The sequence below is a fragment of the Tachysurus fulvidraco genome, chromosome 9 (assembly GCF_022655615.1).
Source record: "Tachysurus fulvidraco isolate hzauxx_2018 chromosome 9, HZAU_PFXX_2.0, whole genome shotgun sequence".
Lineage (NCBI taxonomy): Eukaryota > Metazoa > Chordata > Actinopteri > Siluriformes > Bagridae > Tachysurus > Tachysurus fulvidraco.
In genome coordinates, this window is record NC_062526.1 from 22723287 (window position 1) to 22745979 (window position 22693).

The following is a 22693-nucleotide window of genomic DNA, read 5'->3' on the forward strand; positions in this document are numbered from 1 at the left end:
ATATAGTGCATCAGAATTCATCCTATAGTTTGTATGTACGATCAATCTCGAGTATTACTGTATATGTAGGGTAAATCCCCCTGGCATTTAAAACGTCAATCAAAGTTCAACACGTGGGAAGCTGACTATAAGGAATCAGACAGCACCATCTAGTGTTACCTTACTGTAGTGTACACCAGCCATATCTAACCACGTTATAGACAAATGATACCTTTACTATTTTAGCACTAAAAACAATGTTTACTGTTGAGTTGGGTATTTTAGTCCAGTATTGCTTTAATATTGCTTACACTGCACGACGGGCCGGTTGGTGGAACTAATACGCAACGTTTTCAGTTTCCGCCGGAGTTTTATAAAAGCTGAACCACGCCGATTAAAAACATTCCTGGGTTTTGTTATTTTCCTTGACAGCGTGTTATGGTTAGACAGCCGTGTAAAATCTAAATGATCTCTATGCGTAGCGGTATGACTGTAACTGGGCTTTGTTTTTGGAGAAGCACGATGAGGGCGAGGAGGACACCGGTCGTGTTTACGAGAGGACAGAGCAGGTACACACAGGGTCAGAGTCCTGAGCCACGAGTTCGTGAATACTTCTATTATCTTGATCATCAAGGACAGGTATACAGCCTGTATGGTGCATATAGTCTTGTTTATGGAACATGTAAATCCTTGTACGTTTAAAATGTCCTTATATCCTATCACTAGCTCTTTCTCGATGATACCAAGGTGAAGAACTTTGTCACGTGTTTTAAAGGTACGTGAATCTACACACGGGTCATTTTATGGTACTTATTCAACATTAACGTTGCAATAGTATATATATTTTTTCTTTCTTACTAGTACAAACAATGTTGAAAGAACATGTAGAACTTGTAGATACAAAATAGTAACAGTATACGTGTGAATAAATGCATTATGGTGCTGTATTATGTTCCAGTCCAGAATACCTGTTTGTATTGGATGAGTCTCCTGTCAATCATTATAGAGAACACCGCCCACACCGTCCGTTTTTTCTATCCTCATTTCCCTATAGTCACAACCTGTAAAAATGTCACCTAGAAAAATACAATTTTAGAGAAATTTTTGCATGTAATAATTCTGCTGCCAGCTGTACATAGGAACACAAGGAATTGTGTTTTTTTATGGTGCTCTTGGTACATGCATGCATATATAAAAATCTGGCATGAGAACAGTAAACATTTAAATACTAAGGATTTGCATAGTACTTGAGAGTAATTAGAGAGGGAAATACAGCGCGCACAGGTAATAAACCCTGTATTAGCCGTTTAAGCCGGATATGGCATGGTGGAAAAAATGTTTTTGTGCCTAGATGTTCTAGTGCACAGAGATCTGTAGCGTCCTTCGGAAAGGAGAAGTGTAAACAGGTTGTGGTTGGGGTGAGAGCGAGCTGTAATGATATCACCTGCCTGTTTCTTCACTCTAGAGTTGTACAAGTCCTGGAGGTTGGGCAGGGGTACACCAATGATCATTTCTACTGTCCTAAGTGTCTGTTGCAGTCTTTTTAAATCTGATTTGCTGGCTGACCCAAAACAAACAGTTATAGAAGAGCACAGAACCGACTCAATAACAGCTGAGTAAAACTGTCATCTGTGCCTGTGGCAGGTTGAACTTTTTCAGTTGACGAAGGAAGTACAACCTCTGCTGGGCCTTTTATACAATGGAGTCAATTTGAATGTCCAAATTCAGGTCCTGGGAGATGGTGGTTCCCATTAACTTGAATAACTCCACTGCACAGTGCTGTCCATTATGGTGAGTGGGGGCAGGGCAGTGGGGTTTCTCCTAAAGTCTACTATCATCTCCACAGTTTTGAGCATGTTCAGCTTCAGGTTGTTGTGACTGCACCAGACAGTCAGCTGCTCAAACTCTTGTCTGTGTGCAGACTCATCTCCGTCCTGCATGAGACCGACGACTGTCATCTGCAAATTTCAGGAGCTTGACAGAGGGCTGTTTAGAGGTGCAGTGGGGAGAGAACGCAACCCTGAAGAGCTCTAGTGCTGATGGTGTGGGTGTTGGATGTTAGTTTTCCCAGCCTCACTAACTGCTGCCTGTCTGTCATGAAGCTGGTGATCCACTGATAGGTGGAGGTGGGTACAGAGAGCTGTGTCAGTTTATTCTGGAGGATACCTGGAATGATGGTGTTGAAGGTGGAGCTGAATTCAACAAACAGGATTCCACAAACAGCATAAATCCCTGGTTTGTCCAGATGTTGGAGGATGTGGTGCAGTCCCATGTTGACTGCACCATCCACAGATCTGTTTGCTCGGTAAGCAAACTGCAGGCGTCCAGCGAGGGTCCAGTGATGTCCTTTAAGTACAACACCAGCCTCTCAAATGACTTCATGACCGCAGACCTTGTTTAGTCCTGTGATTTTTGGTTTCTTGGGTACAGGGATGATGGTGATGCAGGAAGAGACTTCGCACAGCTCCGATGATCTGTTGAAGATCAATGTGAAGATGGACGATATAGCTGGACAGTGCAGGCTTTGAGACACGCTGGCGAGACACCAGATCTTCATAGATCTTGAGTACAGGCTAAGGAACAGTAGGGAGGAGTCAGGGGGAGGGTGTTCTGGCCGTGTTGTAAGGTAGTCAGAGCGGGTTTGAGGCATTAGACCAGGGTTTTGTTTTTCAGACCTGCAGTAGAACTTGTTCAGGTCTTCAGAATGAGTAAAGCTTTTGATTTATATACTGCTTAGTTTGTGTATCTGTTCACTAGATTACTAGTCAAACATTTGCTTGGACCTACTCATCTTTATTTGAACATTTTTCTTTTTTTTTTTTTTTTACACATTTCCAGTATTATGCATCAATATGTTTGTTATATTTGATACTCCTATTAGTAACTGATTTTTGCCTTGCTGATATCTTTACACAATTTTGGCCAGCTTCAGCACAGCCACTTATGATGATTGTTTAACAGTCTTGAAGTTAGTTTTTTTTTAATTTATTTACTGATTGGTGCTAACAGATCCAAGCTATTTTTACTGGGTTCAAGTGTGGAGGCATAAATACCATTTAAGCAGGTTTAAGCACAGTTTACGTAGGCTTGGAAACAAATAGAAATAAGCAATACTAAGCTCAAGCCTTTAGAACAAAATGTCTTAAACAAACAGCATCTGAATCCAAACCTTTGTCTGGTAAAGCTTGACTGGGAAACTGTCATTTTTGAACAGTTATTGTTAGCAAACAACTCCATCTACTTTTGACATTTCCATTGAAACAGTGACTGAAGTGTTGGTATATGTGTATCATTGAAATCTTTAACTTCCCTCTCCTCTTTTACTCCCTTTAGATCAGCAATTTCTGGTTTTCTTTTTTAAGCATTTGAAAGTCAATCAAAGTGGCCGCTACGAACAGCAATTCCACTACATTTCATTTTGTGGACGTGAGAGGAACTTCCTACGTTGTGATGATCAGCCAGTTGTGTTTACTCATTTGTTGTCTGAGATGGGGCACCTGTCATATTGTGGAGGTGGGAATAAACTGATTTTTCCTTTCCAACCTCAATCCTTGTTCATGCATCCAGGCAGTGGCAGAGTGTACCATCTGGCTCCTGAGCATATAGGTGGCATTGGATTGGTACGTTCTGCATTGGCAATTGAGTTCAGCCCTCACTTCCAGTACTCGGCCGGTCAAGAAAGTTCTGCCCAACCTACTCATTTTCTATGGGCTGGGCAGCGGTATACACTGACTAATGAGCTTTCAAAGCATTTCTCGGTTAAATAGAAAATCTTATTAAACATTACACAATAGTTCCCAATACTTATTGTGAAATATGCTTGAGATAAAACTCTTTAGTCTTGTGAATGTGTACATACAGTACGTATGAGTATATTTCATCATTAAGAGGTAATACTAAATGCTTCAATAGTTATTTATTTAATGTACAGTGTAAGAATATCCTTTTAAATTTCGTAGCTGTCCAGCAATAAATTGTGTATAACTGAATACAAAATATTAATAAAAAGAATGAACCTCTATAAGATTACACAACATATTACTCATGTGTGTATTTACTTGTTTTGGTGTTCACTTATAATTTCTGACAGCCAGGGATGGTGTCAAAAAAATGGATAACCTCCAACAAAGTAATTCCAGATAGCTCAGTCTCCAAACTCTCCAAACACGCACCTTTCCAAACCTGTCACAGAACTAATTCCCCCTGCCCTGGCATCTTGACCAGGAAACACAAGGATTGACCGAAATGGCATTCGGTGAGTAGGTTCCAGAACAGAAGTGTCAGCATGTCTGCACACACCAGAGGATATCTGAGTATTTGACACGTCCCTGGCGATCATCTGGTGTTCTAAATCTTTTTAATGCAAATGTAGAACGCCTGATGAACTCTGGCGCAGCAGGATCGCTTTACTGTCTGGATTTCTGTGGTTTTTTTTGTTTGTTTTTTTTGTATAGATTGTTTTCAGTACTTTTCTTCAGGGAAACTGATGCTAAAGTAATAAGAAATTACGGGTCTGTAAAAAATATTGCTAGGCCTGTTCTTTGATTAGAGAAAGCATATATTATGCTGTGGAAAGAAGGAGGGAATCAAATTGAATAAGACGGGTAAAGGAGGGAATATATGTAAATGCATACATAGCTCTTTTTTTTGACAGAAATATAAGTATCTACATACTTAAACATAGAAAACAGTATTTCCCAAAGTAGTCCATATAGTCTGATCCTTTTTAGTGTCATAATTAATGATTTGTTCCTCCAGGTTGGTACAAGGGGTCATGGCATCTCTATTTGCAGATGATGGTGCTTTTCCACAAAGACGGACAAAAGTATCGTATGCAGAAGTTAAGAGTATGAAGAAGGTAAAAAAAAAAAAAAAAAAAGGTTGATAAATGAAGACAGGCTTTCTCTAACAAACACACTGCTTCTCACAAAAGAGAACCAACTCTACCATCAGGAAGAAAGCATTATTTGGAGCAAGTGTCCGATGTATAAGACTATGAAAACATTTTACAGAAAATAACTCAAATATAAAAAGTTATCACTATATTAACGTTTGTATTTGGATTAGATTGGAGTACCAAGCATCAGCTGCTGAGAATATTGTGAAATGATTGAGTCTACATGAGAAACCTTTAATGGATAGCCCAGTTCTTTCTAGTATTGTCATTAGCCCTAGAGTGATGGGATGAACTATTCCCCCATGGTTATTCCCTACGACATACATTTACAAGTGTTATTATTGTATGTTGATAATTCATTATAATAAAAAAAAAAGTAGTAATATCAGAAAGGTAGAAGTTCTCAGTCAGTACCTAGAGCACAAATTCTACCCAATGCTTTATTTATCACCACTGAGCATGTCGATCTGCTCAGACTCATTTTCTGCATTATTAAGTTTGTTTACAGATTTAAAAAATGTAGGTGCTAAATTCTGCTTTTTCTTTGTTCCAGCACATGTGGGGTGGAATGAAATGGTGAGGTGATGAGAAATTATCTGACAAATCAAGCCCTGAAATTCTTAAATATAATATTAATATCCCTTTATGCAAAACAAGTTTTAGAATCAAATGAATTGTTTACAGTTCTGTTTATTCCCTTCTCCAAAGACTCAATCAAAGTGAACAAGTTTACTGTATTAGAAAAGTTCATTTAGCTACCGAACAAGCTACTGCAAAATAAGATGGACACTGGTCATTTTTGGTGCAAATATTTCTGTAACAGATGTAGGCATGAAAGAAAACTTATTATTGTTGCGTATTTATTAGAAAACAACAATTTCGTCAAGAGTCGAAAAGAGTCGACTCGTTAAGCAAGTGCCGTGTAACTAAACCGTAACGAATATATTAACGATTCGTGGTGCCCTTATTTCTGTAACAAATGTAGGCATGAAAGAAAAATTATTATTGTTGCATATTTATTAGAAAACAACAATTTCGTCAAGAGTCGAAAAGAGTCGACTCGCTTGTGAGTGACACATCGCTATCGAACTCTTATTGCTTAAAGAATCAGAACCTAGACAGAACAGAATAACATACAATAACATAATATCGTATGTTATAATAACATACTATCGTTATTTTGAACACGACGACTACAAAGATACCATTTCTCTCGTGTTATACAGGTAAATTAACCTGTTTTTAAGCAAATTCAACTTAATCGTTAGTAATTTTGTTGACCTTTGACGCGCTCGAGAGGAAAAAAATGAAACCGTTTTTTTTCTCCATCTTTCTAAGCCACGCCCACGTGAGTGGAAGCGAACGTGGAAGCTACTTGAGTCTGTTAGCATTCATGAGAGATTTAGCTTGATTATTATTATTATTTTAAAGCACAAATGAGATTAAATACTGTAAAGCTGATATATGATACACGATAACGCAATAATTTGGTCAAAGTGTTCTTAGGCTTTCTTGTCTAGTTCTCTGGACAATAAGTGCCATAAAAGGCCATATTCATGAGACATGTTTTGGACACAGGTTATTGTGTTAACCTGCATATGATCCTGAGCATAGCCCTGAAGTCTTGTCTTGTACAAAAACAGTGCCCACCAAGCAGCGACTAAAGTTATCGCTCTGCCACAAAAAGATTTTCTCATAAACGGGGGCACAATGGAAAGTACTTGCCTACTAATCCTAGAAATAAGGCCATCAACCACTTGCCTCTGTTTATAACCATGTGCCATGCAGGTCCCTGAATCTACCCAAGGTTTTGCAAGCCTGATGATCTGACAAACAGCTAATGCTTCCGTTTCTCATTTCAGACCGCGTATCAATGGCTAAAAAATTTCAACTGGATCCTCACCACATTTTTGGTTTGTGCCGGGAAGTGAATGACAACTTGCACTTCTTGGAGGACCATATCATCATTTTCCCCAGTGGAAAATACTGTGTGCGATACAATCTCTTTCACAAATGTAGCACATTCATTCCAGGTAAGCTTTCTAAAGAGCTTCAGTTTTGGTATGAACACTTGTATGGTAAGATACTACACATAAGTACATTGATTGTACTGTAATGCTTATAATAATCGTATAGGTTCTTAATTTCGTTAAGTCAGGACCTTTTAAATATTAAATTGTAAATACATGCCAGCTGTATTTCTAACACTTGAACGTTACCTAACAGTTGCAAAGGAAAGTGAAGGCATCCAGGCACTGGCTATGAGTCCCAACCGGCACTACCTGGCTGTATCGGAGCGTGGCAAACAGGGCAGGATCATCATCTATGACCTTCAAAACCAAGAGTGCACCAAGAGACAGGTTCTGACGGGTGGTAAGATCAGTGTGGGGAACTTTGTCTGTATGGCTTTTTCTTCTGACTCCAAATACCTGCTGGGACAGACTGAAGGACCAGATTGGACCCTGTTTTACTGGGAATGGGATAAGAATAAGGTCAATGCCCATGAGAAAATCACGAGGATCAGCAGTGTCAATCAGGTAAAAATTCTAAATGTCTGTAGCTGTCCGGTTAAGGCATGCAGATTTCTAACACTTAAAACATTTCTCAATGGCTCCTTTTTGGTGTATTGAGTACAATAACAGTTTCACAACTGAAAGTCTGCATACTGAGTGTTCCTGTTTCTCAATGATAGGTCAGCTTTAACCCCATTGACAACACACAGGTCTGTGTGAATGGAAAAGGAGTTTTCAAGACCTTTAAACTGGAGCATGGCAACCTGAATCAGTCCATAGTGCTTAACACACAACCTGACATCATCCTGTGCCACACATGGATGTCTGGAGACTGCATTGTCGCAGGAACAGATACTGGAAAACTGCTACTACTGAAGGTGAAGTCCGGACGCAAGCACGAGTTGGGGAGGCCGTACGAGAGGTAGCAATAAAGAGAGAGACAATAGGAACCACTCCACCACTTATTGGCTTGTTATTATGATCTGTTATAACTTTGTAATGCGTGTATTAGCCTATAGTATTTACAGCAAAACACAATAAAATGTAAGAGATTTTTTCCAATTCTCTGTGTCCCACGTTAGCACTCTCCACAGACAAATGGAGAATACGGACACTGATGCAATGGCTTCCATATTCCCGCATATTACCGCCATCACCCGGTACTCTAGAGGCTTTGTGTGTTCTGTTGGACCGGGACTAATTTTCCTCTATGAGAAAATGCTGGAGAAGAACAGCTACAGGAAGACCATGGAAATAAGAGTGAGTGCTTTCATAATTAACATTTAGCAGAAATTATATTAAGTTTATAGTTCAGATTCTTAACTGTATTTCTTTGATCTGCAGATTCCTCAGGAGCCGTGCCTTCAGCAAAGTCAGGCCGAGCAGCAGGAGATCACTTCCATATGCATGAGTCCAGAGGAGGATAATCTGGCCGTTACCACAGACAAAGGCCAAATCTACCATGCCAACCTCGAATTAAATGAGGTCAGCCAGGTAACAGAGCAACAGTGCGTTTAATGAGTACACAGTAATAAACCTGCCAAATTTACACCATGGTATACTAGTATAAAACTGACACCCTAAAAAAGATCTGACATTTGCTTCACCGTCGCTTCTTTGTCCAGATTGATGAGGTCAACTTTAAGTTCCTGTTTCACTCTCTTCACACTGGGAGCATCACTGATCTGTCAGTCTGCGTGTCCAGACCGTTCGTTGCCACCTGCTCAAAGGACAAATCTGTGTGCATCTGGAACTTCGAGACCAAGTAAGAGCTCCTGATGTTTTTTTTTATTCACATATCACCTTTTTCAAAGTCAGTGTCACTTAACACAACACAAAAATGATCTTCATCGCAGCTAACATATAATGTAATGGTACTTTGACTATTGACTCGTCATGATTTGTTTTGTTTTTTTCTTTGCAGGTCTCTGGAACTGTATAAAAGGTTTCCTCAAGAGCCACACTGCATGGCGTTGGACCCGCATGGCTTCTCCATCCTAGTCGGCTTCTCCGATAGGCTCTGCCTCATGAGCCTGTTAGTGGACAAATTCCAAACTGTGAAGGAGTTCCCCACAGGCTCCTGTACACAGGTAAGTCCCCATTGACATGACATTAGGATTATATGGTAAAGAGCTGTTCTGAGATACGGGACATAAGGGTTTGAAATTCCAGCTAGCAAAACTTTAAAATCCTGAAATAACCTTTTACAGCCCAACAATTCCTGCATTATGAGATCACTTCAAATTGTATTGAACTTGAGACATTTATTAGAAAAAAAATTAGAAAACACAATAAATTTATTTTATTTATAAATTTAAATTTATTTTATTGTTTTTTTTTATATATATAATTCTTTAAATATAAATTAAGTAGTTTTACTTTTTAAATAAAATAAAAGTGCATAAATGATTTTTTTTAATTGTACATAAGATGTAAAATTAATAAATAAAATAAAGTGTGTGTATGTCCACAGTGTGTGTTCAGCCACGATGGCAATACGTTCGCTGCCGTCAGCATCAAAGTGATTCTCATTTATAATGTGAGAACACAGAAAAAAGTGGAGCTTAGGGGTCACCGTAAGGAGGTCAGTCGTCGCTGAATCCAGTTCTCTGAAACAAATTTTCAACAAAATCGATATCAAATGTATTTGATTCATATCGATTTCCTGTACGAACCCTTCAGGTACTGTCTGTGAAATGGAACGAAGATGACAGCCGTCTCCTGTCGTGTGGCATGGACGGAGCCATATGTGTGTGGAACGTTCTGACTGGCGTATGTGAGTCTTACACCGTCCAGGAAACCTGTATCTACAGAGATGTGATGTTCTCATCCGCCAGTGGGAACGTCCTCGCTGTCGGCAGTGATTTCAAACTGAAGGAGTTTCACAATCAACAGGCAAGTCCAAAAAATGATCATAACATAGTTTTTCAACTTCTTAAGCCACATATTGTGTAAAAACATGTGATGCATGTGTTGTATTCGTCAGGAATGGATGGGAATATTCCCAACCTGGACACTAGGGGGACATTCTGGCAGTTTTTGTGTCATGTGCCTTTATGTTTGCTTTGTAGAAGCCAACATTCTGTTTACCTATTTAGGCTTAGACAAAAATGTATCAAGAGTTACTCCTCCTAGGGCTTTCGAGCCACATGAACCATATGTTGTAGACCCTGGTCTGAAGTTTGTTGCTATGACTTTTCTAAGCGATCCGAGTACCGGTCCTTCCGGTACCAGGTCTCAAAGTGGCCTTTTTTCCAATAGACTCCCATTATAAACTTTGAAGGTTTATAACTTAAATTGTTGTACCAACTGGCCTTTCCGTTGTCCCACAGCCCCGCCCCCAAAACATGCAAAATCAAAAAACTTTGGACATGGACATATAAAAACACTCAGAACAATGAGGGGAACTTCCTCACACGTGTTCTGATGATGTCACGTGAAAATAAGAAATTTGCACAACATGGACATGTGACATATCAAAACACTCAGCCCAAAGTGGGGAACGTCCTCAAGAGTGTTCGGATGATGTCACATGCTCATCTCCACTTACCTCCAAATGTTTTGGCCCCCTAGCTTTCTGTCTACTTGCTTCCAAAAGTATCACTGACCCTTATGTCCACTCGCCTCCAAAAAGCACCGGCCTTTGCGAATACTTGCATCGTCAAAGCCAACATCAAAGTTTGTCGCGACGTACTTTACAAATCTAGTTTTTTTTTTTTTTGTATCACATGTGCTAAACCCACCCTTTCCTTATCCATTCCAGCCTCTGAACACATGTTCCTTATGTTTCAATGATCGTCACCCGTATTTATACCAGTTGTGTCTGTTTTTTTGCCGAGTCCTTGTCTCTTGTTGGTTGTGTTTGTGTTCCTGTGTTTCCAGTTTCCTAGTGTTTCTAGCTCCTTGTTATTGTTTTCCTAATAATCCTCACTTTTTATCTGTGAAGACACCCCTGTTTTCTGACAGTATTTGTATCTGTACTAAAAGATGTCGTCTTATACCCTCTAGCTGATTTGGAGATTTGTATAAAGTGATACAGATAAACAAAAATTTTAACAAGCTACATAAACACTATGGTATAGCCAACTGGCCAAATAGAAATTTCTTGATTTTAACACTGTTATCCTGAAAACATGGTATATTCTTCCCCACAATATATCTATAGACAATACAACAAATATATTTTATTTGTTTTTGTATTCATTTAGATCCTAATGGAACTGGCCTCAGACGGTGTTAATTACACAGCCATCTGCATGCCTAGTTCCGGCAAAGCGGTCTTTGTCGGAACCGCTACTGGTTCTGTCAGGGTCATGCAGTACCCGTTACAAGAGGAGGAACAATGGACAGAGTATCAGGCCCATTCAAGTTCCATCACCAAGGTATGTGGATGTTCTGTTGCTGCTTTCAATGAACTTTTCCAACCTGTCCAAATTTACTTTATTTCTTTCGTCGCGTATGCAGATGGTCATAACACCTGGTGATCGTTTTCTTTTGACGGCCTCAGAGGATGGCTCCCTCCTCATCTGGAGAGTCACTGACGATCTTGGACGCAACTTGTGTATAAAAGGATTAAAGTACACCGGGGTGGTCCTTTGTGGCAAGTCCTATCTGGAGGAAAAGGTAAATATGAAGAGTGTGAGCTGTTCTACTGTTGAAAGTGATGGAACGATGCTTCACACTGGTGCAATGGTTGTGAAAGGTTTCTATATAAACCATGCCGTGTATGACAGAGTTCATTAACAGATATTTTTATAATTTGCCTTGCAGCTGTAAAGTACAGTGCTACTGTCCTTGCTATACTGAAAAGTAAACATTAAAACATTTTATAGTGACACAGTTGAAGGATAAAATGGTCCAAGTGTCATCCTGAGCCTTTGCTTTGATGTCCATGACTTGGACGTATGTCTCTGACATATTTCTGTGATCAAAATCTAGGAAAAGAATTTAGAAGAGGCTAATCACCAGCTAGCATGGATAAAGTTTGAGCAGGAGCAGATGCAGGATATGAAGGACAGGACCTACACACATAAGCTTAATGCGATCGAGCGGAATTACCTCCGGCAGTTTGAGGAAATGAAGGCCAAAAACGAGGTAAGAACTCGAGCTTTCAGACTGATAATTTAGCTGCGAGGCCTCATAAATGAGACTAGACCAATAGAATGAAATTTGACATGAAGATTTAATTTAGTCGGTTACCCGTTTTATAGTAACGTATCCTTAAATAACAGGCATTAGATGAGTACAAAGGAATAATAGCTTGTGATAAACAATCCAATAAATACTGTATAATTCTCACTGTAGGCGCTGACTGCTGAGATCGAGAGGCAGAAGGCCTTGCTGGCCGAGATAACGGTGAAACACGCCAAAGAGCTGGAGGATGAAAGTAAATACGCTCACTATTGTGCATGGGTTTACTCTTTTAACACAGAGTTTGAGTTTCTAAAGAGCCATGAAAATGAGTTTTGTTGAATTAGTCCTTGCTCTACACCACAATGGCTAATGCACTAGAATAGTACACAGTTGTAAAAGCATGTCACATTTTGTCACTCAGAACGAAAATACGAAAAAAAGCTGTGTGCGGAAAATGAAAGTCACTGGAAGATGCAGCAGAGATTAACTGACACTCTGAAGGCGAACTATGAAAAGAAACTTAGCCAGCAGGAGGAATGCCATAACAGCGCCATGAGAAAGATGAAACGGTCCCATCAGGACGAACTGCTGGAGGTAAGGAAGTCATACTGATCTTGCTCTGATCCAGACTACGCCCCTGATCATTACTATAGCCAGTGTAATCTGTGCCATATTTTTTCATTCATTGTTTGTTTACTTGTAGTGCCCTAGATAGGGTGCCTACACTAAGAGAAGCTAAGGCCCCGAAACAAATTAACAAAATATTTAAAAATTTGCTTTTTAATAAATTATTGTTCTCGCCTAAAGACTCTGATGTACGTTATAAAAGCATGGGGTATTTTTTTTTCTTAATAAAATCCATTATATGGGAAATAAGGATAAGCTTTGGGATCAGTACAACTGGACAATCATTACGATCATTTTCTCATTCTTTCACTCTACAGCAACAGGCCAAGTTCGGAGAGACTCAGAAGTTGATAAAATGTTCAGTGCTCAAAGGAATTGACCCGTTGGAGGTGGCTAGAGAATTAGAAAATGAGTTGGATCTTGCACAGCAGCAGGTGTGCGATTGGAGATATGTTCATATTTAGATATGCAGCAATATGAAAATAATTACCATACAATAATCTGTTGTACACGTTAACACCACTGTTTTCGATCATGGTGCGATGTGACACACGCTCTCAGTATAATTAACACCTGCAAATGTGTGTTGCTATAAGGTGAAGAGGTTCGATGACTTAAAAATGGAGTTGCGGAATCGAGACGCGACCATCCATAAGCTAAAGGAGGAGCTGAAGAGAATGCAGTTCGTGGCAAAGAAAATCAAGGATCTGACGATGGAAAAGGAGGCACAAATTAAGACTATCGGTGAACAGGTGAGATTCATGCTAAGGCTACAAGTGTTTTTGGTAAACATCATCGATGATGCAAGAACATGGCTCTTTTAATTAAAAAAAAAAAAAAAGTCACCGATTGCAGTCATGCTGTAAATAAGAAGGGGATTTGTTTTGTCTCTGCAGAAAAACCATATCTTAACATTGCTGGCAAAGCTTGAGAAGTTCAACAAAGGACAAGGCATTGACTATTTTACACTGCAAAAACGCCTGGCTCAGATGAGACATGAACGAGATAATCTGAAGAAACTTGACCTATCAAAAGACGTCAAGCAAATGCAGCAGAAGATCGACGAGAACAAAATACTCATCAAAGAGGTGAGGAATTTAACATATTTATATATATATATATTTTTATATTAATATTATTTATCGACTAGCTCATTCGAGGACGTTTTTATTTTAGCTCAAGGCTGAGGCGATGAGGAACAACACAATGAACAAGGAGATCATCGAGGACCTGAAGAAGAGGCTGACATTAAATGATGAAGAGCTGATCAGGGTTTGTTTCGATGTACAATGGGCAATTGTAGAAGATGCAAACTAAGTATATTAATTCCAAGTTACCTAAGGAACAGTTCTGATTTCATTCAGCATGTATTACAGCTGAACATCAGTGACACCGTATGGAATATCTTTGTTTCTTCAGGTCAGACGCATGAATACTCTGGTGGAAAAGATGAAGGCCGACATCCAAAGAGGCTCCAACTTCCTCGATCAGCCGAAGATGCTGAAAGATCACTTCATAAGACTCCAGAAATTGTATGTCCTTAAAACCCAAAACGTCCAAAACTTGTCAAGGTAAGGAACAAAATAATAAGTAAGTTTATTTCTAAAGCACATTTAAATTCAGCCCTAGCTGACCAAAGTGCTGTACAGAGACATAACAAACAATCAAAACACAGTCAATAAAAAAAAAGAACACATTTAAACAGGTAAAATATATGGAAGTTAAAAAAAAGAAAGACAAATTAACACTCAACAGGAAAGGCCTGACGGTACAGATGGGTTTTTAGCTGTTTTTTAAAAACCCCAACAGAAGACGCATTCTTTATACTGAGAGGAAGCTGGTTCCAGAGAGTGGGCACAACTGTTGCAAAAGCTCTGTCCCCTTTAGATATCAACCGTGATCGAGGAACCTGAAGAAGAGCTTGATTCTTGGACCTGAGAGATCTGGGTGCTGAATAAGGGTCAATAATTTCAGAAATGTAAATTGGTGCTTGACCTTTCAGAGCTTTAAAAACATTCATTCATTCATTTTCTACCGCTTAGGCAGCTTTAAAAACAGTTAAAAGTAGTTTAAACTGTATCCTAAAATAAAACTCGGAGCCAATGTAGGGAAGCTAACACTGGATTAATGTGATCATACTTTTTCTTTCCAGAAATAACCTGGCAGCTGCATTTAAACTAACTGTAGCCGACTTAGAGTGGAACGGGGGAGACCAATATAAAGAGAATTACAGTAATCCAATCGAGATGATATAAATGCATGTATAACCTTTTCTAGATCCTGAAAAGTTACCATTGGTTTCAGTTTAGAAACAATTCGTAGTTGATGGAAACTGTTCTTAACAACAGAGCTAATTTGCTTCTCAAAATTGAGTTCAGAATCAAAGATCACCCCCAGATTTTTTACAAAAGACTTTACACATGGCGAGTATAGGCTCTAAGTTACGATTTGAAGAGATACAAATACCTGTTGTACACTTTTTATCATTGTGACAAAAATGATTTTGTAGAAATGTCATTTAGCATGTGGAGCTGTATTATGTTGTACAGTACAGTAGTGTTGTAAATTCTTTATGTATGTTCTTTATTTTTATTTTAGCAGCGATGCCCCCAGAGGAGTCACTAAAGGAAGCTCTTCAAGAGTCCGTTGGGTCGGTCAAGCTCCGACACGCAGAAATCTAGACCGTAAGAATATTCTGGGTAGAGGTGAAGGTGCAGGATGACGTCAGAATCAAAGGTCAAAGTCAAAAATCTCTCTATCGAAGGCAGGATCGGTGCCTCTGTGTTCAACACGAGCTCCATGAAGACATGGCTTTTCAGTGTCGGAGTAGAACTTCAGGAGCCTTTACTGTTTAGATCCCTAACCTCAACTTCACTGCACACCTTTGAGATGAACCTTCATGACAAAATGGAAGATTTTTTTGTTGTGCAATAGTTTCTATCCCCAAGCCATCAGGCTTCGGAACCAACAGAACTGAACTACACCAAAAAACATCCTGTGAACTACACTGGACTGTATAAATCACAACATTTTAATACCTCATTTAACTGCTGCTACTACATATGAACAATATACTTGTGTACTTTGTCATGTAGTGATTTGTATTGCCTGTTTGCCCTGCCCTTGTCTCACACAGGTTGCACATGTTGCACTTTATGTCGCTAGGACTTAAGTCCATAGCTCTGCATTGTTTTATGTAATTTTATGTTGTTTTTTGTAGCATCACGGTCCTGGAGAAATGTCATGTCATTTCACTGTGTGCTACATCAGCTATATATGGTTGAAATGACAATAAAAGCTACTTGACTTGACATTCAGAAACCATTCATTCATTTTCTACCACTTATCCGAACTACCTCGGGTCACGGGGAGCCTGTGCCTATCTCAGGCGTCATCGGGCATCAAGGCAGGATACACCCTGGACAGAGTGCCAATCCATCACAGGGCACACACACACTCTCATTCACTCACGCAATCACACACTACGGACAATTTTCCAGAGATGCCAAACAACCTACCATGCATGTCTTTGGACCGGGGGAGGAAACCGGAGTACCCGGAGGAAACCCCCGAGGCACGGGGAGAACATGCAAACTCCACACACACAAGGTGGAGACGAGAATCAAACCCCCAACCCTGGAGGTGTGAGGCAAGCGTACTAACCACTAAGCTACCGTGCCCCCCCCCCCGTTCAGAAACCAGATGTCAGAAAATAACTGAGGTTTAAAGGCCTTGCACAGGGGTCCAGCAGTGGCTGCTTGGTGGATTTGAAATCACAACCTTCCAATCATTAGTCCAGCAAAATGAACCACTAGGCTACCACATCCCTCATCATGGATCGTTACATAATATAGCTGATTCCAGAGGGATAAATTTCTTCTCTATACAACATCCTTTATTAAATATATATATATATATATATATATATATATATATATATATATATAATCGTGATTGGTGCACATTTTTAGATTGAGGGAAAATTCGCTCAAAATATTCTAGCAATTTAAACTGGTCTAGGGAAAAACAAACGCACAAACAAATAATTTTTTTTTATGTTACCTACAGTAAATTGCTGTGAGAGATTTTTTTTTTTTTTTTGCATATTTTTCACTTAAACGATTCAGATCAACCAAATTTCAAAATTACACAAAGGAAAACTCAAGTAAATGCAAAATACAGATTTTAAATTATTTCATTTCATTGCGTGATTTTAAATATGCAAAAATACTAAATAAAAATCAGCAGGGCACAAATACTTTTTTCACAGCACTGTATAATCCACTGTATTGATGGTTGTTCAGTTCACATGCTACAAGACAGAGACCAAGAAACGAGGATACTGAAGAATAAAACAGAGTTGTAAAGTATTCGTCTTTTATGGCTGTTTCATTTGTCTTGTTAGTCTCTACGTGCCCATGTTTCACCTCTTGCGATCGCAGTCATCTCTCCTCTCTGAGTTTGGCTTCTTTAAACTCCCGTTTCACGTTGTCTAGCACTCCGGGGCTGAAGATCACATCCAATGCTGTCATGGCCAAAGCTTTGGCAGTACGGAGTGTGTAAAACTGAGCTTCGTCTGAACCTGCAAACAAAGACAAGTTAGCCATAAACCTTAAGTGGATAAGCCTAAAGAAACATGTTTCTCATCCAGGCGTTTCCAGTAGTCATGAACCTAAGGACACTAACAAGAAAATCAACATTTGGATGACTAATGAAACCAGTTGGATGAATGACATCATCATTATATAAATGTTAAATCCACCTCCACTTTCGGTCATACAATAATGAAAACTGTTCCTCATTCTCACCAGAGGCAGCTGTATATTCTGTGGTGTGATTCAGTGCCTCAGAGCCAATGTAGAAATAAGGGTGAATCCCTGGAACAGCATGAGTCACATTCCCGAAATCTGTAGAGCCTGATGTGGATAGGATTCAAATCACAAAAAGTAAGCTTCAGCTTTCCTACTAACCCAGTATACAGTTCAGTGCTCGCATTTTAGCTTAACATTTTACTTTGATAACGGTGTCAATGCTGGCGGTTGACCAGTGAGGATGGTGATGTTAATTGGCGCGGGTTAAGCAGAAAAAAGGATGCTATAAATGAGGTTCAAGAAGTGATTAAGATGTAGGAGGTAAAAGGGTTGAAAGGGAAAAGACACACTTTCATTCATTCATTCATTCATTTTCTACCGCTTATACCTCGGGTCACGGGGAGCCTGTGCCTATCTCAGGCATCATCGGGCATCAAGGCAGGATACACCCTGGACGTAGTGCCAACCCATTGCAGGGCACACACACACTCTCATTCACTCACACACTCACACACTACGGACAATTTTCCAGAGATGCCAATCAACCTACCATACATGTCTTTGGACCGGGGGAGGAAACCGGATTACCCGGAGGAAACCTCCGAGGCACGTGGAGAACATGCAAACTCCACACACACAAGGCAGAGGCGGGAATCGAACCCCCAACCCTGGAGGTGTGAGGCGAACGAGCTAACCACTAATCCACCGTGCCCCCTCACGCACACTTGTTTGTTATTATTATAATTATACTGTATAATGTTGAATTTGCCTTTAAGTTCCCTTGCCTTTCCTTATCTTACTGATGTTTAATTCCTTTTCTTTAGATGTATGGTTGTTTGGTTTATCGCCACACATTTTCACAAGTTACTATAGCATGCTAGCTTTCTTTACCAGAAGAAGTCTCAACCGTAATAAACTTCATGCCAAGAGATTTCCCATTCTCCTCATACAGGCTTTCCAAAGTGCGGTTCCTTAGGATTTCATAAAACTTGTTCCTGGCAAAAATAAGCTCAACCTGTAAGAAACAAAACATTGGTTTAGTTTCTCTATTGATGGCTTTTAAACAGCATATTACTACAATTATGATCAATCTGACTTGAGATGTTTACCTAAAGACATCTTTGAAAATTGTTGTTAGATCTGATTGGTCAGAAGGCGTTGGTTTGTTTTCTGACAGTACAAATTATGACTGCAAAGTTAATCACAGGTTTATCTTAATGTATGTCTAATAAGGTATTGTTTTTATAGTAAGAGCTTTTAAACATATTTTAACATCGCTGACCTCAATCCCCTGACTGCAAAACCTTCTCCTAAGTACTGATACTTCTGGTTTCTTGGGATGTTTGAATCACGTGCACGCTGACGCACGACGTTGTCAGTTTACTTTACATATAACAAGCCATTTGGTATTTGCAATGAAAATTACACAATAATATTATAGATATGTTGTTCCAAGCGTTTCTGCCATAATGCTTTAGGGCATTTTTTTGCTTTATAGGAAAACAAGCAATTTCAGGTTGGTAACAACATTGATTATTTTCCCATAACAGCACACAAGGTTTTGTTTTGCTCCTCACATACTATAGAAGTTTCAACATTTGAGCTCCACTAACCTTACATCCTGTGGCCAGAGCAGCAGCTTGAAAACAGGTCTCGGCTTTGGCTTGAATGATGGGCAGGTCTCGGTGTGAAGGGGTGCGTAAGTAATACTCCAGCTCACTGTAGTCAGGGATGATGTTGGGTTTCACACCTCCATGCCTTATTATACCTGATCAAGACACCCATAACTAAACCTCACATTGTTTTTAATACAATTTTTGACCTGCTTCACCATGGTTAACAGGCTGAGGACTCACCATGGACCCTCCAGTCAGGTCTGAGCTGCTGGCGGAGTACAGATATGTTAGTGTAGGCCATGACGGCCGCGTCTAGTGCGTTTACCCCTTCCCAGGGATAAGATGATGCATGTGATGCACGTCCATGGTACTTCACTACAAGGCTGCAGGAGAATATGCAACAAAATAAGATACAGCCAAGTCATATGATATACGATATATAATACAATAATTTCTGCCTTTAACCACAGTCATAGCTGAGTGATCAGAAACGTGTTCTTCATCAGCCTTAGACATTTTATGATTTTATGTATGATCTACATACATTAAACAATTTTTTTCTGAAAGGAGAAAATGAATTATAAACAATTCTTTCAAACTGTAGAATTATTTGGGATTAATGTGTACAATAATATTAATTTACTCGTGTTCTGCCACATCTGGGATGTAGGTCGCGTCCTCCTGTGAAGGATGAGCCATAAACACCACATCCAGATCCTCAAAGACTCCTTCTCGGAGCAAGTCCACCTTCCCACCTTCAGCCTCTTCTGCTGGAGTCCCCAACACAGTTACCTAGTAATTAAAGCAAATCACCAGGCACCGTTTAAGCTAGACATCTGACATTCATTCATTCATTCATATTCTACCGCTTTATCCGAACTACTCGGGTCACGGGGAGCCTGTGCCTATCTCAGGAATCATCAGGCATCAAGGCAGGATACACCCTGGACAGAGTGCCAACCCATCGTAGGGCACACACACACACACACACACACACACACACTCTCATTCACTCACGTAATCACACACTACGGACAATTTCCCAGAGATGCCAATCAACCTACCATGCATGTCTTTGGACTGGGGGAGGAAACCAGAGTACCCGGAGGAAACCCCTGAGGCACGGGGAGAACATGCAAACTCCACACACAAGGCGGAAACCCCCAACCCTGGAGGTGTGAGGCAAACATGCTAACCACTAAGCCACCGCGCCCCCCTACTGAATATTTTAGCAAGCTTAATGTTTTACTTTCAGACAATAGAGATGGTCTGTAAAGTGATACCCATTATTATCATTTAGACAAATCTAACTTTGCGATTGAATTCCAAGTGTTGTTTGAATTTAAAAAAATAAATACTTAGGACTTAATTGGCACACCTTGATTGACACAGGCCACGCCTCCTTGCTCTCTAGTGCCGCCTTCAGGCCGAGGGCTGCTGCAGCTCCACTCTCTGCTATCAGGTTGTGTCCACACGCGTGGCCTATAGCGGGCAGAGCATCATACTCACACAGGAACCCCACGTTAACCACAGCCTTACCATCTCCTCCACCTACAGGTCCCCATGTGGCCCGAAAAGCTGTTTCTAGTTTGTAGTGTGCTTCTACTGTCCACCCTTTCTCCTGGGTGAAGAAGCGGACCAGAGTTTCATGAGCTTGTCTTTCCTCATATGCCACCTCTGGGTGGCGCCATATCGAGTCTCCTAACAGATGGAGTTTGTCCTTGGCCTCATCGATTGAAAAGCAAACCAGCTGTTTCAGTGCTTGGAGTTTCTCATTCATTCTGAAAAGGAAATAAATAAATAGATAGATAGATAGATAGATAGATAGATAGATAGATAGATAGATAGATAGATAGATAGACAGACAGACAGACAGACAGACAGACAGACAGACAGACAGATAGATAGATAGATAGATAGATAGATAGATAGATAGAATCTAAATAAATAAAATATAAATGTCCACTGTCTAATTTTATTGGTTAATAAAACCTTAACCTCTTCCATCCAAGAGGAGGAGCTTAATATGCAAATCAGGTTCATTAACATATAAATATTTAATAAGTCTACACATGTAGCATATCAAAACAACAAGAAGAAAGTCAACAATTCGACTAGAAACACTATTTTCACTGAAATATAGCAGTGAGAAAATGAATAAAGCAAAACTTCTACTATTACAAACACAACCTTGAGATTCTACAGAAACCAACCTGAATTTGTTCTTGCCTTTGGAGTCTCAGGATTATAAATCGTATTCCAGGAGAAAAATATCAGTTGAATGACAAAATGTAATCTGTCTGCCTTCAAAAGAAACTTCTGCTTGTTGTCTCCGTTACTTTCTGTATCTATGGGTGACTTAAAAAGCCAAGAAGACCTTTGGCCATCATTCATGACACACTCACTTTACTACGTCACTATTGGATTATGCTTCAAATTACGCGAATCTGGGGTGGGTCAAACTCGTAAATACACCGAGCCTATGTTTACGCAATCACTATTATAACAAAGCAAAGTTTAAAACCAATTTAAATGCCCCGGACCTTTAAATTCGCTTTTTAGGCGCTGAAAACGCGCGAAACGGAAAACGGTTGGGTTAAAAGTAAATACGAAAAGAGGTGGGATTATAAAGAAACACCGATCAGCTATATGGTTTGTAACAAGCGTTTATTGTGGATTATTTGTCTTTATTTGGTTCATATTACAGCTGGTTTATTTAGATCTAAGTTTGAAATGGCTCATAGTCATGTGTGTCTCTGTACTGTAGGTAGTAGTGGGGAGACTCCAAAACAAACCCCAAATAGTTATATTTGAATGAACTCCTATAGTGACATATAAATCAATTAAATAAAGTTATAGTTTGATAGAACTCATATACAAAGCTGTGCCAACATGTGCCAACCTGGCACTGGAGTGTGTGCCAACCTGACACGAGTGTGTACCAACATGCACCCACTTGGCACAGGAGTGTGTGCCACTACTAAAACCTCTCTCTAATATCTCTGATACACAATAGATTAATAAATCTTGAAACAGTTAATGGTGCGATGTTATAAAATATAACAAATTTACATATCTATCTATCTATCTATCTATCTATCTATCTATCTATCTATCTATCTATCATCATGGCACACTGGAGAGTTCGCCTACACATCCTTCTACAAATATTTTTCTATAATATCTCTGATACACAACAGATAAATCAGTCTTCAAACAGTTAATTGTGAGATGTTATAAAATAGATTTCTGGAATTTTTAGGCTTCTTTATTAATGATTAAATACGGATATACTCTCTGGAATTGGAATTTTTTCTTTCTTTCTGTGTTCCAGCTTCTCTTACACTAACCTGGTAATACTGTATATATCATACATTTTTGACCCTTTAGTGTCAAAAATAAGCCAGATAACAGCACTGGTTCAAACCGGAGCAGTAACTACAGGAGACGCATGCAGGGGAGCTGAACTGAAATCTTATGTAATGACGTGCCATGACCTTTGTATCGCTAGGTGTTATGTAACATTGAAATAACTGTCGCAGGACACAGCTGTAAAACATCTTGCAAGGGTAACTGCCCATATGAAGAATGTCTGGGGGCATAAATAGCACAAATATA

General features: G+C 39.6%; 4 protein-coding genes across 9 annotated transcripts in view; 2 read left to right on the top strand and 2 right to left on the bottom strand.

Moving 5' to 3' along the window:
• The window catches only part of arhgap39 (Rho GTPase activating protein 39), a 30210-nt gene extending 29156 nt beyond the window's left edge, over positions 1–1054 (bottom strand). Inside the window, exon 1 of the mRNA XM_047818629.1 lies at positions 948–1054. The gene's annotated coding sequence lies outside the window, so the exon portion shown is untranslated. The remainder of the gene's footprint in view (positions 1–947) is intronic.
• c9h8orf82 (chromosome 9 C8orf82 homolog) lies at positions 176–4015 on the top strand. The gene is made up of 3 exons (XM_027177092.2): positions 176–618; positions 706–754; positions 3313–4015. The coding sequence occupies exons 1-3, from the start codon at positions 445–447 to the stop codon at positions 3744–3746; spliced, it is 657 nt and encodes a 218-aa protein (XP_027032893.1). The 5' UTR covers positions 176–444; the 3' UTR covers positions 3747–4015.
• Positions 4016–4098: 83 nt separating this feature from the next.
• On the top strand, positions 4099–15959 carry LOC113662352 (cilia- and flagella-associated protein 57-like). 6 transcript variants are annotated; one of them, XM_047818625.1, is made up of 22 exons: positions 4099–4234; positions 4738–4837; positions 6739–6909; positions 7103–7413; positions 7569–7810; positions 7971–8148; positions 8233–8382; positions 8514–8653; positions 8813–8978; positions 9362–9472; positions 9571–9783; positions 11097–11270; positions 11353–11511; positions 11827–11982; positions 12193–12274; positions 12443–12615; positions 12966–13082; positions 13245–13400; positions 13545–13736; positions 13825–13920; positions 14068–14219; positions 15247–15959. In XM_047818625.1, exons 3-22 carry the CDS (start codon positions 6750–6752, stop codon positions 15368–15370), a joined length of 3252 nt encoding a protein of 1083 aa, XP_047674581.1. In that variant the 5' UTR covers positions 4099–4234; positions 4738–4837; positions 6739–6749; the 3' UTR covers positions 15371–15959. The 6 variants fall into 6 exon arrangements, with proteins under 6 accessions (XP_047674581.1, XP_047674579.1, XP_047674582.1 ...); XM_047818623.1 differs by lacking the exon at positions 4099–4234 and adding an exon at positions 5430–5452 and having other exon boundaries at positions 4559–4837; XM_047818626.1 differs by lacking the exon at positions 4099–4234 and having other exon boundaries at positions 4559–4837; positions 15250–15959.
• Positions 15960–16754: 795 nt separating this feature from the next.
• On the bottom strand, positions 16755–21447 carry LOC113662354 (peptidase M20 domain-containing protein 2). The gene is made up of 8 exons (XM_027177090.2): positions 21289–21447; positions 20454–20856; positions 19719–19867; positions 19316–19458; positions 19073–19227; positions 18351–18474; positions 17457–17564; positions 16755–17230 (listed from the first exon to the last, which is right to left on the bottom strand). Exons 2-8 carry the CDS (start codon positions 20853–20855, stop codon positions 17091–17093), a joined length of 1221 nt encoding a protein of 406 aa, XP_027032891.2. The 5' UTR covers position 20856; positions 21289–21447; the 3' UTR covers positions 16755–17090.
• Positions 21448–22693: the final 1246 nt, after the last annotated feature.